Source organism: Leuciscus leuciscus, assembly GCF_965113295.1.
Source record: "Leuciscus leuciscus genome assembly, chromosome: 9".
Taxonomy (NCBI): domain Eukaryota; kingdom Metazoa; phylum Chordata; class Actinopteri; order Cypriniformes; family Leuciscidae; genus Leuciscus; species Leuciscus leuciscus.
This window is the reverse complement of record NC_138733.1, coordinates 22,278,829-22,294,380: the sequence shown is the minus strand read 5'-3', so window position 1 is coordinate 22,294,380 and position 15,552 is coordinate 22,278,829. Positions and strand designations below refer to the sequence as shown.

The window sequence follows — 15,552 nt, the reverse complement described above, 5'->3', positions numbered from 1 at the left end:
CACAGAGGCCTGTCACAGCCCGCGCCAGGACGTCTGCAGGCGGGCACGGTGAGTAAAAGGAGGAGGAGGATGCCATTAGGACAACAAACAGTTCTTCAGCCCCATTCTATAGCGCACTCCCTCTAGGGTCCCTGTCCCAGACCTATTCAACACTTCAGCTGCCATTGGCCAGAAACTCATTACCTTTGCCCAGACACACTGTCCCATCTGTCCATTATTAGGCAGCAACTGGCCTCTCTAAGGCAAACAAACCGCACCCATTACATAAATGGCGGCGAATCGAGGGTCTACTTAATAATAATATGTCATATTATATTGTTAGCTCCTATCGATATGACACACATTGTCTTTATAATGATATGTGCAATAAAAACATTTAGAAGGCAACTGCAGTTTAACTTAGGGCTGTTTCCAAGTAACACATTTTCAGCAACAAATCAGTCTGAAGGAAGGCCTGAATTATTAGGCTGACTGATCAGAGGTGCTGGAAGTTCAAACAGGGCATGTTCTTGTGTTCAAAAACCTCTGGATGGAGCACAACGGAACGAATTATTAATTAATAAATCACATTTATTATAAAATGTAGTGTCTTTTAAAACTTCAAAGATCCCCCAAAAAGTCATAAAGGCAAAAAAAAAAAAAAAAAAAATCAAATCGAGCGGTTTAATCTGAGTGTTCTAATAAAAAAAAGCCCAAATTTGTAATGTATGTGCATGTGTGACATGCAAGAACAACATGAGGGTGAGTACATGCTGAGTAAATGAAGACAGAATTGTAATTTCTGGGTGAACTAACCCTTTAAGTTTGGGAATAGTCATTTAGACACACTTTGCGATTAGAACTGTGATTGCAAAGTGCATAAGCGCTAGAATGGCACTCCTCAACGTGAAAACACAAACATCATTTAAATCACAGCGTTTTTAGTTTTAGTAGTATGATTATACAAAGCTTTTTAAAAGTTTTTTTCTTATCATGCATGTGCATTAATAGAGGGAGAGCAACGGGAGAGTCTGTGTGTGCGAGGCTTGTCTGTCTGTGTAAGAGATCCAACAAATGCCTGCATTGAAAGTGCGAGTGTAGAAAAAAACGAAAGTTTACAGAGTTTCAGTGACATTATTACATTAAACTACAACATATAATGTTGAATAAAATGTATAATAAAATAAGGCAATATTTATGGGTATTGGTATTGTCAAATGTCTGATTTTAGGGCCTACATTTTTTAAATAAATGTAGTCAGAGACATTGTGCAAGCATATGAGTCAAACATAATTTTATATTTTCAGCTTCAGAATCATGAACATTTTTATTCTGGTGTCACTATTGCCTTGTGCATTGGGGACCAGGACCAAGTCCAAGCCTATTCAAGTCCACCCCTGATGTAATAGCAAATTTAGCATTTCAACAATACATCAATAATCAACAATACATTTGTGCTATATTTTTACCATATGCCTTAGAAGTAATACTAATACTACTAATAATAATAAAATTAAAATAAAAAACCTTTCTTTATTTTGGCTTAAAATATTGCAATAGTATTGTATCGTGAGTTCAGTGATGAAAACTGTCTCGAATAGTGACTTGAGTGCATCGTTACACCCCTAATGTAAAGAATATCTAATTCATGACTATAAATATAAAAAAGTAAAACAAATAAAATAAATAAATAAATAATACATTTAAAAAATAAAATCAAAGATAATAAAAGATAAACTAAAACAGAAAAAGTAAGAAAAATAAAATATAAAATGAAATGAAATAAAATGCCTAGTTTGGTTGTCTTTCTGAAAACCAGTGTTTTGGTACATCTGGAGTTCTTTAAAATATTTGGTGTTTGTACTACCTTGTTCTCAGCATAGGCCAACCACCGGCTTCCCAGAGCTATAGGGTTGAGGTTGGGCCCAGGACAAGGGTAGCAGCCTGCAACAAAAAGGAAAACACACAAATATAACAAGAGATAAACTAAATGACAGGACAAAGAGGACATAAATAATCCATCATAGCAGCATCTTGTCCAAGACTGTTTTACTAGAGCTTAGGGTTAGAGTAATACCAGAGGTTAAATAAGGGGTATGGCATTTTGTGACAGTAGAATGGCTCCTCAGCTTATTAACTACCAGACAGATTGACCCAAGAGAGCAATACAGCCATAGAATCCGTACCAATCTCACATGCCATGATAATGTAGCCATATATCACATGTGGGACACATTCAAACAGGGCAAACACGCAAGCAAATGCAAATCAGATAAGGTCTTATTAAACTAAAACCTAATAAACAAGCACAGAAATACCAAACTTCTTTCTCCGCCCTCGCAAACGGAAAGGTTACGCAAGTGCATATCACAGTGTGAAGTGTGCTGACAGTAATTTATAGCATAGAGTGAATATAAAATATTTGCAGACAGTAATTTAGGGTGTAGAGTCAGGATCTGAAACTCGGGTGAATGGGGCTTGAGGTAAGCCACAAGCACAGTAACGCAAAAGCCTTTTGTGCCTTTCCAAGGCGGAGGGAGCCGATGCTGTGAGATAACGTGTGTTTAACACATCCTGTGAGCTAGACTTGGGGGATTTTCACAAATGTTTTGATATATCACAGCCAGAGAGAGAAGACCTCACTCAAAAAACACAATGGATTATGTTTCCATCTTAACTTTATTTAAAGTTTAGTCATTTTGTTGTGTTTTTGACATTTCCATTTTTTAAAATATGTTTACAGTACTCACACTTTCAGTGCAGGCATTCGTTGGATCTCTAACACAGATAAACTCTCCCACAATTAATGCAGTAAACATGTAAGAATAAACCATCTAAAACGCTTTGAATAATCATACTACTAAAACAAAATGTGATATGGTGATTTAAATTATGTTTGTGCTTTTACTTTGAGGAGTGCCGTTCCAGCGTGTATATGCGCTTCAGATGATCAATGTAATCAATCACAGTTCTAATCGCAAGAAAGCATGCCAAAATGACTATTTCCAAACTATAAGGTCATCCAAAAATTTAGTCCTGCATTTACTCACTCTCAAGTTGTTTTTGCGCGTCACTCAAGCATTTGAACGTCCGTGTTTACTATGCGTGCCGTTGTAAATCCGTTCATCATATAAAGCCATTGTGTCACTTCAGTAGACTTGGATTTGGATTAGACCACTCGATTGATTATTTGTACGATGTCTTTTAGATATTTTTGGGAGGAATGAACTTTGAATGTTGGGACAGAAATCTCTCAGGTTTCATAAAAAAATATCTTCATTTGTGTTTGGAAGTTGAACGAAAATCGTATAAATTGAAATGACATGAGAGTGAGTGTTTGGGTGAATTATACCTTATAGTTACAGTAAGCTGAACATTGGATAAAACTAACTTTATTTCGCTTGACATTAGTTGCATTATCGTTGTCGCTTTGAAATAAGTCGCAGCTTGTTTCAGATAAATAAAAAATTCAACTTTTATCCCGGAAATTACGGTAACGAAATTGGTGGTTTCAGTTTTTTAATGGTTTAGTTAACTATAATAACCCTTTTTTTCTGTCTGTTACTTTAAAAAATAAGTCAAGTCTTGTTCTTCCTATGTTGAGGAAGCTTTAGAGAAGCAATTAATGATGTAAAGGGTTATTGACCGTCCCCGTTTCCTGTGGCACAGACATTGACGGGGAAGTCGGATAGACAATGAGAGCCATTAAAACAACGCTAATAGCAATTTACAACAGACGATTGCTTAAGTGGGCAGCAGAGGCCTGGTTACACATGGTGACATGGACAGTGTATTTTTCTGAAACCATACACAGTTGTGCGCACATGACAGTTGGGACCTTATGAGTAGCATCTCCTTCAAGAGTGCAAAAAAGCCATTTGGATTGTGCCTGTGGTCTGGCCTGGAGGAGAGGAAATGGCTCTTTATGTGCTAGAGCTGGGCTGAGTGACAATATGCATTTGTTTGTTATTGTTTACACTACGCGATGACGGTTTGACACAGACAGTTTCTGGTAATGCCAAACTCTGACACATTGTAAAACAAAAGCCATTTGTGTAAACAAGCAGGCCTGTGGAATTGTGGATGAGCTTTGATATAGTATAGCCCTGAGGAGTGACACAGGGAAAAACGGCTCCATTGGTGTGACAGCACGTATAAGGGTTGAGTGGGGTTTTGTGGGTTTAATGAAGTCAGTGTGTTAAGAGGATTAATCAAGACTAGGTTTCCTGTTTTGCGAAGCTCCAGATCAAAGAGGCAGAGAAAAGTTGTGTCGGAGACTAGAGAAGGTCATGAAAGGTCAAGTTCAGCAGACACATCTATAACATGAAGAACTTACTTGTGACAAAGAACTTTTTCATAAAGGTGCAGCTGTCAAAGGCAGCGATCTTTTCTTGAAGACTAACAACGAGGATCCTGTGGCCATGAAGGCATGGAGATGGAGTTGGGGAAAAAACAATAAAGTATATATAAGCTTAATGTTGCATTTAAAATGATTACAAGTTGAAGTGCAGGACACACGTGTGTAAACATACCTTTTGTTGCAGTAAAGATCATAGATGGGCGTTTTAAACTGAATGGATTTGACCATCTCTCCTGTCCTCAATGAATAAAGGTCCACACAACAATAAGGGGGACTTGTCCTGCAAAACACACACAGAGCAGCGATTAGTTAAGACCCGTTCACACCAAGAACGATAACTATAAGGATAACAATAAAGAAATCATTCTAAAATTTTCTCTCAAAATTTGTTTCTCGAGCACCAAATCAGCATATTAGAATAATTTCTGAAGGATTGTGAGACTGACTGGAGTAATGATGCTGAAAATTCAGCTTTGTCATCACAGAATAAATTACATTTTAAAATATATTAAAATAAAAATAAAGAAACTTATTTTAAACTGCAATACTATTCCACAATATTACTGTTTTTACTATATTTTTTGATCAAGTAAAATGCAGCCTTGGTGAGCATAAGAGAGTTTTGTTTTTTTTTACCACTTTTAAAAGTCTTACCGACCACAAACCTTTAAAAACAAAACAAAAAAAAGGCTACTACGTTTTGAATGTAATATGCAATAACACAAAACCCAATGTTTAAGTTCATGAAGAATAAAAACACATTACAAAACCAAGTCCCGCCAACAGGCCAGAAACTTTCTCACACTCACATCCTGTAGTTATTTCCTCTCTACCTTCATCAAGTAGATGAGAGTTAAGAGAAAGCAGTGGCTGTTGCTTGTGATGAAGGCAGATATTAATCCTCATTAGGCATTCCGCACTGAGCTGGCACAGCCTGGCCTGCCATATTAACCATCTTAACAGAATGTTTCTGGTAAGACGCTGTGCTGGGCACTTTGCTTTCCGCAGGATATTAGTCTTGAAGTAATATGCATGGCATCAGCATTGCCCAACCCAATAGGACTGGATCAGAATTCCAATCCAACAAGTCAGGTATTCTGTTGGAGCCGTGGCTAAGTGTACATAAGTTGTTCAAACCACAATAATAAACTTAAGGATATGGAGTCTAACTATAGACGAAGCTGGAACTGAAGAGGCCGGGTTATTGACACTGACTCTGAGCTGATCAAGCACTCCACGTAATTGAAAATGATCAATAGCCTGTGCTTCATTGACAAAACAATTGGCTTTGAAGGCAAACACTAATGATTTCACTGTGTCTGACTCTTAATTCGACCGACTGTCTGCCGCTTCACAAGAAGTGATTATATCATGCATCATAGATTAGCATTAACATACTTTGGCAATAAAATATATAGTGCCTAGTGCTGCAGCATTATTGGCTATGCTACTGATGTAACAGCTTCAGTGAAAACAAGGGTTTGACAGGGTTTGGTCTATTGACTTATGTTCTGATGTCAAGAAGGCCATCATAAAACAGATAGTTTTATAGATCCGATCCTAGATACTGATTGGCCAATACAACGTTCCGGCTTTAATAGACAATACAGTCAAATCTATGACTCAAAAGAATGCTCATTTAGTGTTTTAACTTGTCACAGAGTCTTAAAACTGCAACGTACGTTCCAGGACGCTCAAAAAACAATGAGACGTGACACAACAGCAAAAGACATCCATCTGCATATATTATGGATATAGCAACGGTGCTGCAGGAGGGATGAATATATAGATACAACTTTTACGAGAGGATACGTATCAGTTAATACGTATGCCTTTTGATTAGTGAGATTAGAATCTCACTAATCAACTATTTGGTTGTTGGACAACTAGCTAATCATAATTAGCCATCAATACAAGCAAACTTTCAAGCGGAAGGATTTAATCAAATTTACTGAATTTAATCAAATTATATCATCATGAAAATTATTGTATTCATATTCAACACTGCACATCATTTTGTATTCTGTAATTCACCCAATTCTTTGTTTAACCTTTTTTAATGTTGGAAAATGTAGTTTTACTCCTCATTCATAATTTACAAGCAAGCAAACACTAGATAAAACAGCACGGACAGCATGTCGAGGAAACAACTTTTTTTTTTCCAAACATGCACGTATCAGTTTTTACAAAGCAGCCAAGACATCAGACCACAAATTGTGGAACATGGAAGTACTTAAACCGTAAATGAAAAAAAGCTGTGGTGCGTCTCAACATCCTATACTTTAGAGTTCTGATTCTGAGTGATGAAGAGCCAGGGAGGTTTTTAATTTGTCATTACTTTCACAGACAGTGAGTGATCTCTGAGTGAAGCCGTGACGATTGCAAATCCAGCCTGTACTTTGAGCATGTTCCCAAACAGCTGCCATTTGAGCCACTTCTCCTCAGCGATCTGGCTTGAGGTCAGGGTGGACAGATTGCACATGATGTTTTTAAGAGAGCATGATAATGTCTAGGAGCAGGAGGCTCGCTGAGTGTGATAGACATCCCATTCTCAATTTCTGAAAGGTCAAGCCTGCAGCTGAGACTCAGTGTCTCAGATCCTTTGGTGACTGATGGAATCATCCCACAAGTCTAAAATCATGCTGTGGCCATTTGGAGTTCTGGATTGGCCAAGAGGTAAAGCTGCGTGGCAAAACTGACCCGTGGTTGGACTGAGCCCACTATGGGAGTTTGTAGGCTTACCCAGGGCTGGATTACAGCATGCGTGTCAACAACACAATCCAGTAAGCAGTAGAACCCACCGCAGATATGAACGCATGCCCAGGGCTGCATCTCTACATCGGCCAGCTGCCAGGAACAACCCTGTCTCAGAGCCACATCACAAATACAAACACAGGTCAGCGACCACACACTCTGCTGAAAACAACAAAGAAAGAGGGAGGTGTTACATATTTCTTTCCAATCAGAATTATTTCCAATCAGTGCTTGAGTTTGATTTTGATTTGTATCAATGGCAAAAAAAGAGGGTCCACGATAAATAAATAAAAATTATTTAAAAACAAAAATGTGCCAAGTTCTCAGAAATGTACTATTTCTTTTCAATGTTGGTTTCACATGTTTTTGAAAAACTTTTAATTTAAGGAATAACTTCATATGGTGCATCCATTAACTAAAAAATATATATTTTGGTAAAAATGTTTCAATATTTACATTTTTCTTTGCATACATGTAAATGTAAACATCTTAATTATAATTTCCACACAAAAAAAATCTATATTTTAAAATTATATATATATATATATATATATATATATATATATATAGATATATATATATATATATAGATAGATAGATAAAATTCATAGGATGAATTTAATAGGATGATCAATATACTGTGTATTTAAAAGCAATATAGTAAATATAATAAAATATAACAATACCAATTAATAAAACATATTTATAAGAAATATTATATTACAAATAATATCCATTTATAATTATAACTAGCCACTTTATTAGGTACACCTGTTCAACTGCTCGCTAAATATCTAATCAGCCAATCAAATGGAAACTCAATGCATTTAGGCATGTAGGCATTTAGACATGGTCAAGACAATCTGCTGAAGTTCAAACCTAACATCAGAATGGGGAAGAAAACTGATTTAAATGACTTTGAACGTGGCGTGGTTGTTGGTGCCAGACAGGCTGGTCTGACTATTTCAGAAACTGCTGATATACAGGGATTTTCACGACCATCTCTAGGGTTTACAGAGAATGGTCTGAAAATAAGAAAATATCCCTTGAGTGGAAGTTCTGTGGATGAAAATGCCTTGTTGATGCCAGAGGTCAGAGGAATTAAGGCAGTTCTGAAGGCAATCCGGTACTAGCAAGGTGTACCTAATAAAGTGGCCAGTGGGTGTATATACAAATTAAATATCATGAATTTGAATTCATTAATATCATTTTTGAGGACTAACCTTGCCGTGTCTGCTGTGTGAACATAGCATAAGTGTGTCAAATGGACTGCAGAAATCTGCAAACGCTATTAGTCTGCATTTTTATTCTCCTCTAGTGTCCTTTATAGCTGTGGACGCTTGAAGTCTCGGCGAGAGAGACAGCTATCTACAAAGAAATTATCATCATGGCTAAAACCCCCACTGGATTCAGACACCAAGATTAATAGGGGCATTTAACTTCCTAAACTTGTCTTAGAGCCACTATTCATTGATTTCAATATAATCTGGGTCAGATCAATCCAATTTAAAGCGTTTTAGAGCCAATGTGACACAAATGATATGCTCCCAGATTGATTAACGGGACAATGATAGCCTTGAAAAAAGAATCATCAAATTGGCCACTTCAATTGTTTGCCTTTTTGCATTGTAACTAATGGCCCGCTTCTAATGGACACAGTGCATGCTCAACATAATACAATTTCCTCTCGCTGAGAATCGAGACTTCGATTTGAAAGCGTCAGTAAATTTCAATTATCGTTATAAAATCATATCAGCGTTTCAGTGTAGCACACTTTTAGGTGATATTGAGCACAGATATTATGACCTGTCCCATGGCTTCAGTCATCCGACTTTATATATGTCACTTTCATCCAGGCCATTTCTTTAGCAAAGGCCAAGTTAATACATATACTAAATCTGATTAACATAGGGTCATAAAAGTTATTGTGTATTAACTTTTTAATAGCATAATTTTTAAGGATAAAGAGCAGAGAAAAATCAATTTTTCTCCTGTTCAAAATCAGGTTATTTCTCACTGAAATGCACTACTTAATTTGTCACTGAGTGTTTATAAAAAAGTCAGTATTTTTTGTTTTATTTGTCACAATTATTTTACATACTGGAAGTGAGGGTGACCTGCACTCACAAGTTCATGTCTGCTAAATTCAAATGTCTTTATTCGACTTGACTTAACTTAACTTCACAATGCTTTAAACGTGAATATCCACAATCTCAACTGGGAGTCTAATAGCTGGGTACAATCTCACAAAACTTCCCAAGACACACCTGCAAAATCCATCTCCCCTCAACATGGTAAGACAATAAAAAAGGCCTTTTTTTCTGGTCTCAGCCTCCCTCGTGGTAACCAAATGGGAAAAGTCACTCTCGAGTGGAACATTAACAATTTTTACAGTTAAGGTCAGGCTTAAATTTAGCAACACATATGTTTACAATGGTAATTACGCACATTACGCCACTATGTGACAAGCTAGCCAACTCATCACTTTTATAATCTCGTAAACTTTTTGATGTCTGTAGTTTAGCATGACTCTGAACCTTGTTAGATAACCATTTTGGTGCTTTTAACATTGTAAGGTTTAAATCATTTCACTATCCTGAACAGAAACTGACAAGGGGAAAGGAATATAAAATAGGAAGTCTGGAAACGCAGATCAGCGCTAGCGAGTAAATCCATTTATAGGGCGACGTCATCGCATTTTGGCTTCAGCTACTTTACAAGCTTTCCGAATACGAACAGACAATTACATGCTCTGGAAATGCAAAACAAATACTGCCTTACCAAATAAAATACCAGGCGACCTTCTGAGAAACACACCACAGAACATAATGTGGGGCTTAATTCACTAACTAAACTCAATAAACATGCCATTAATAAAAATAAGAATAAATCTGTTAAAAGTGGACAAAGTTTAAGTCTGTTCAAAAGTTGAATCATCTAAAACTGCGATAAACCCACCCAGTGTAACGTTTCTTCTGAGATAAGGGAAGATATGAGGATCTTTTATTATCCTCTTAGGCTTTTTGTTATTATATGAGAAACATGGAAAACAGATGCTTAAAGTGTGAGACATTCCTTTTCAAAAGGTGTTTGAGGAAAATGAAGAAACAGACAAATCGCAACTCTGATCTCTGGACCGTGATAAGTCCCTCGAGCCAGCATCGTATTGATTTATAACAGCTATTTCCAAGTACGGCAATGTAAAAACACAGATGAAAACAATTACTCTATTTTTGTAGGCAACAAGTAAGGTGGGTGGTAACTGAGACATTTTTGAGAAGAGAAAAAAAAAAGCTGTCACAATTTTGCACCCTCTCTCTCTCTCTCTTTCTGCCCCTGTCTTTCTCAAGCCGAGCTTCAACACACAACAAACGCTGGCCACATCACAGGCTTCTTGGGGCCTGAGGGGGCCCTTTGATTCCAGCACGCCGTGGGCATTAGCGGGAAAGTAATTAGGGTAAAAAGTTCAACCGCAGCTCCATGTCTGCAGCACTGCCAGAAATACATTTCCTCCCCTTTCACTGGGCTCTACACAGATTCGCATGCATATTGGAAACACATTGAAATGAGGAGCCCGTTGCAGAGGCACTGGTGCTCTTGTACTGGTGTTTACAACATTTAATTACTCAAAAAAAAAAAAAAATTGAACAGAGGCTGGAAAGGGAGAGAGGGATGGTGAGGTGGACAGGTCTGAGAAAAACTTTTCATACCTCAAATGTCCTTATGGATAAGGTCAAATTGTAAGTCATTGGTTGGAATTAAAAGAACAACCTATTATCTACTTATTCAACTATAAAAACCCTAATCCTGAAAATACTGCAAAAAAAAAAAAAAAAAAATTATTCACATCTTTAAAAAAAAAATCTTTTTTTTCACTTAAGAAATGTAATAGGCACAATAGTCCTAAATTTGCACAATCCTGAAAAGGATGATGTTACACGCCTGTGCGCCTCCTCTGCAATTAATCGGAAAGATAAGGAGAAGTATGCTCATGGAAAACCGATCTGAGACAAGTGCCCTTGAAAAACAGGGAAAACTTCAAAGCCATGCGATTCCCATCCTCAGGGAGCTTGAATTATATGGCCATCCAGTCAGCATGAAAAAGCACACAGGGATGATCTGAGACCCAACAATGCACCTGGCCTGAACTTTCCATATAACTTGAAGGGTGGAGGATACATCACAAGAAGGAAACACATTCATCTTTAACATGACTGTAAGAGTGAGGATTGTGTCTGTCAGACCTATCAACAGATCATAATAATAATAATAATAATTTTTATTAAAATAGAGCCTTTCCAGGGCTCAAGGACGCTTTACAATGAACAAGCAACAATAATGGCAATGGACAATGATAACAAACAAAACAACAGTAGGTAGATGAGAGTAAAAGTACAGTAAAGGAGAATTCACTGTGATCATAACGCCTACTTCAAATTACACTGAAACATAAAGCAAAACACAGGTCTGGTAAAACATGACAAATGACAGAGGAGAGAGAGAATGTGTGTGAGGCGGAGTGATAAACTTTTAACATTGCGTTTCACTCCCTGAGCTTCCAAATAAAGAATTGGACATCTCTGATGATTCATGAAAAAAAAGAGGTTTTATTTCTTCTAATCTTTTTTAATGTCCACATAAGAAACCAAAAGTAAACACTGGTTTTATAGCAGACCCATGCATCAAATGCAATGGCAGAGGAGAGAGACAAACAGTCCTTCAGTTCTTGTGTGTGGGCCAAAAAAATAGGCAACTGACCCAGAAGCATGAGAGAGAAGAAATATTAAATTTCATTTAATATTTAGATGTGTACAAACAAACTAAAAATGTAAAAATAGCTAAACAATTATTTCTAGCCACTTAATAAATTACCATCTAATTTATAGAAATGAAACGGCGACAATTACCATTTTGGGTAAACAGTCCCTTTAAAGGGATACTCCACTTTAAAATGAAAATTCTGTCATCATATACTCACCCTCATGTTGTTTCAAAACTGTATGAATTTCTTTCTTCTGCTGAACAGAAAGGAAGATATTTAGAAGAATGTCAGTAACCAGACAGTTTCTGGTCCCATTGACTTCCATAGTAGGAAAAAATATATACTATGGAAGTCAATGAGACCAGAAACTGTCTGGTTACTGACATTCTTCTAAATATCTTCCTTTCTGTTCAGCAGAAGAAAGAAATTCATACAGTTTTGAAACAACATGAGGGTGAGTATATGATGACAGAATTTTCATTTTAAAGTGGAGTATCCCTTTAAATTTACTTTGAGACAGTAAAATACGTTTGCAATGTTTTTGAATGATACCACCACCAGACAACATGTCTCCTATTTACCTCCACTTATCTCTGCAAGGTTGCAACCACCGAGCCAAGAGATCTCACAGTTCCAGGTGTGATGGCAAGAGAGTAACAGGCTCATGGGCTCTAAAAGCATCACTTCCCAATCCTCCCTTAATCCTGTGTCTAATACAAACGCACAGAGATTTATCATTTAATACACTTAAGAGGGATTTCTCACATCTCAATAAAAATGCAATGAAAAGCACAGCTTAATAGCACAGAAGGCTTTAGCTAAATCGCTTTAAAAATAGTCAGTGGACAACACTGGCTTTCCGCTCCTCAAAGCCATTGTGTAATTAATAAGCAGGCAGTGGGTGCCAGCAGGACTTTGCATGGATACAGCTTTGAGTAAGGACAATTAGGGCCAAGGTTAAAGAAAAAGGAAAAAGATCTCTTTGATAATACTGAGCAGACAGTGGGTTGATGCTCTGTTCTTCAGAGCCATACAGTGGGAGACTCACTGGACCTCTGCCACCATCCCGGAGCCAGGCACAGTGTGGCCGCAATAGAGTCAAAAGTCATGGCTCTATGCCTGTGGGGACTGGACCTTCTTCCGAACCTCCACGTGTTGTAGTCCCTGACAGCAGTCCAGCTGTAATCTCCACAATGACAGAGGATTGCATTAGAGGATTGCAAAAAAACCACCCACATCCTCTCCATGGAGATCTGGAAATTTGAGGGGAAGGAAGAGAGGGCACTGTTTTCTGCCTGCCCAACGACTTAATTTCTCCACAATCCAGAGAACAAAAGCAGGCCTCTTGAGAGGGTGAACTTTTACCCCTTCCAAACATACTCACTGCAGAGGCCACAACTGGTTAAATGGCATGATTTTAAATCCAGCTTAAAGACCGATTTGTATTCCTTAGGTTCTGATACTGAGGTTATCCCAAATTTTCTGCAAGTAAATGGTTGCCATTTTTGGTAACCATTTATTTTTCCTTTAAATTCTTTTTGATTTCTTTTTTTCATTTTCTACTCATGGTTTTAATGTTGTTAGATTTCAGATCCATGAATTAAAAGTTGTATAGCTAGATTACATCTAGTATACTCCTAAATGTTAAATATATATACACACACATTCACTTTCTTTAATGAGAATATTCTACAACCAACTGACAAGTAGCAAATAATATGTAATTCTATGTATTATGATTACTCTTGCCAAATTCAGACTGAACTCAATTTACATATTTATTTTTGTTTGCTTGTTTTAAATAGATATGATTGACACGTTTTGGCTCAACCTCGTCAGTGTAATACCTGTAGCCCTAATTAAACTAAAAAGAAAACAATGGTACTGTGGAAAACCAAATCCTTTCCAGATACAAGCGGGGTCCAACAGTGGATTGAATAGCACATTCATTCTTTGCTAATTTGCAAACCCTACCAGCACTATAGAACGCTATAGAAGGGCGGCATGTGTACTTTGCTGTCAGGAAATTCACCAGATCCATGCGTTGTTTGGACTTAAGACATAATTCCCTCCATTGATAAAATTATGTTGAATGTGTCTGGCTGGAGTTCTGCAACGAAGGATTTAGCACACATGCTTTTTCCTCTTTCTGGTTTTCCTTTAATTTGCAAATCTTGTAATCTAAGCCTTAAGCTGAGTGAACCAACTTCTAAACCAGCAGTGCTGTATCGGCCAAGACTGCAATCTGTTTTCCATTTGAGTGTCAAGACAGCATCCACACTGGTGGTTGACAAAAGCTGTTATTTCAAAATGATTATATACTAAAAATCGTGTGAGGACTTTGGTAAGTTTATGAACTATTTCAGTAAAGGGGAAAGAACCAGGGCACAGTGCAGCCTTTAAAAAAAAAGAAAAACACAGAGCTAGGCTATTTACCAAACACTTCTACTGGAACGTAGCAGCGGCAACACCATTCACCCGGAGGGAGAGGGTTATGGTTTTCAACACGAGGCATGTTTTCAGCATTAGACCAACCGTTGCTGGAGTACAAAGCCAAACCGCCAGAGCCTGTCTCCATGTCGGGGCGGACACGGCGCGTTTGGCTGCATAAGCGCCGGCAGAGCAAAGCTCTAGTCTTGGAACGGCTGGGACGGTGGTCTCCATCAAAGTGTGCTGAAGACAGACTTCCTTATTCTATTTCCTCGGGAGGAAATATTGAGTTAAGATTTGCCTGCAGCGGAGGAGTTCGTTTTAAGAGGTGGCAGACGTAGCTGAGGGGAGGAGAAGAGCCAATAACTGATGCGCCCTGCTCCCTCTCACTCCCTAAGGGGGCATATTTCTCACAGATCGCAGTCTGTCTCTGTCAGGAGTCCATGGTTGCAGATCTGGCCCTCTGGAGCTGACCGGGTTGGTCAGTCAGTCAGCAGGGTTTGGCCGTCTCTCTCCAGACCACTCCCTGGCCCCATCAGACCTTTGATGCAGGTTATTATGTATAACAAATTACAGGTTTTCAAATGCACTTAGGATCTGTAGCTCATAACATCTAAATGTTGCACACACTGAGGGATGTGGCTTAGACTCTACCACGCTTTAAAACGGGAAAAAGCCATAAACCGGACAACGATGGAACATTCCATTAGCACATGGGCTTCACCTCATGAAGAGTTTTACATGTCTCCACTTGTGTCGCACACAGCAGGAGATGGATGCAAGCCTATTATATCTATAAAACTTCACTTGGGGAAAAATCCAAAGATCTTAAATGCCCTTGACCTGCATTCAACCTCAACTGGCCTTTCTCAAATGAACAATAAAAAACAAGGCTGACAAAAGTCTAAAATAACATTTTAGAATATTTTCACAGCTCAAACCTTCACAATGACAAATAAAAACAACAGTTGACGTGCAAAAAAAAAAGATAAAATTTGATAATGAAAACAACTCACAATTTAATTAGGTGGACGCTTGTTCCTGACAAGCTGTTAACAATTATTCAGTGTGCACTATATATATATATTTATTATATATTATATATTATATATATATTTAAAATATTTTATATATAATTTATTCCTGTGATGGCAAATTTTCAGTAGCCATTACTTCAGTCTTCAGTGTCACATGATCCTTCAGAAAACATTCTAATGTGCTTTTTAGAAACATTTCTTATTATTATCAATGTTGAAAGATTTCCATT

At 37.6% G+C, this 15,552-nt stretch overlaps 1 protein-coding gene across 5 annotated transcripts in view; it reads right to left on the bottom strand.

Moving 5' to 3' along the window:
- Positions 1-15,552, bottom strand: part of bcas3 (BCAS3 microtubule associated cell migration factor) — a 237,606-nt gene that overhangs the window by 202,831 nt on the left and 19,223 nt on the right. For all 5 annotated transcript variants that reach the window (XM_082180490.1, XM_082180488.1, XM_082180487.1 and 2 more), the window contains exons 8-10: positions 4,512-4,619; positions 4,316-4,392; positions 1,847-1,923 (exon numbers count right to left, since the gene is read on the bottom strand). In XM_082180490.1, the coding sequence (XP_082036616.1) occupies positions 1,847-1,923; positions 4,316-4,392; positions 4,512-4,619 (262 nt within the window). The remainder of the gene's footprint in view (positions 1-1,846; positions 1,924-4,315; positions 4,393-4,511; positions 4,620-15,552) is intronic.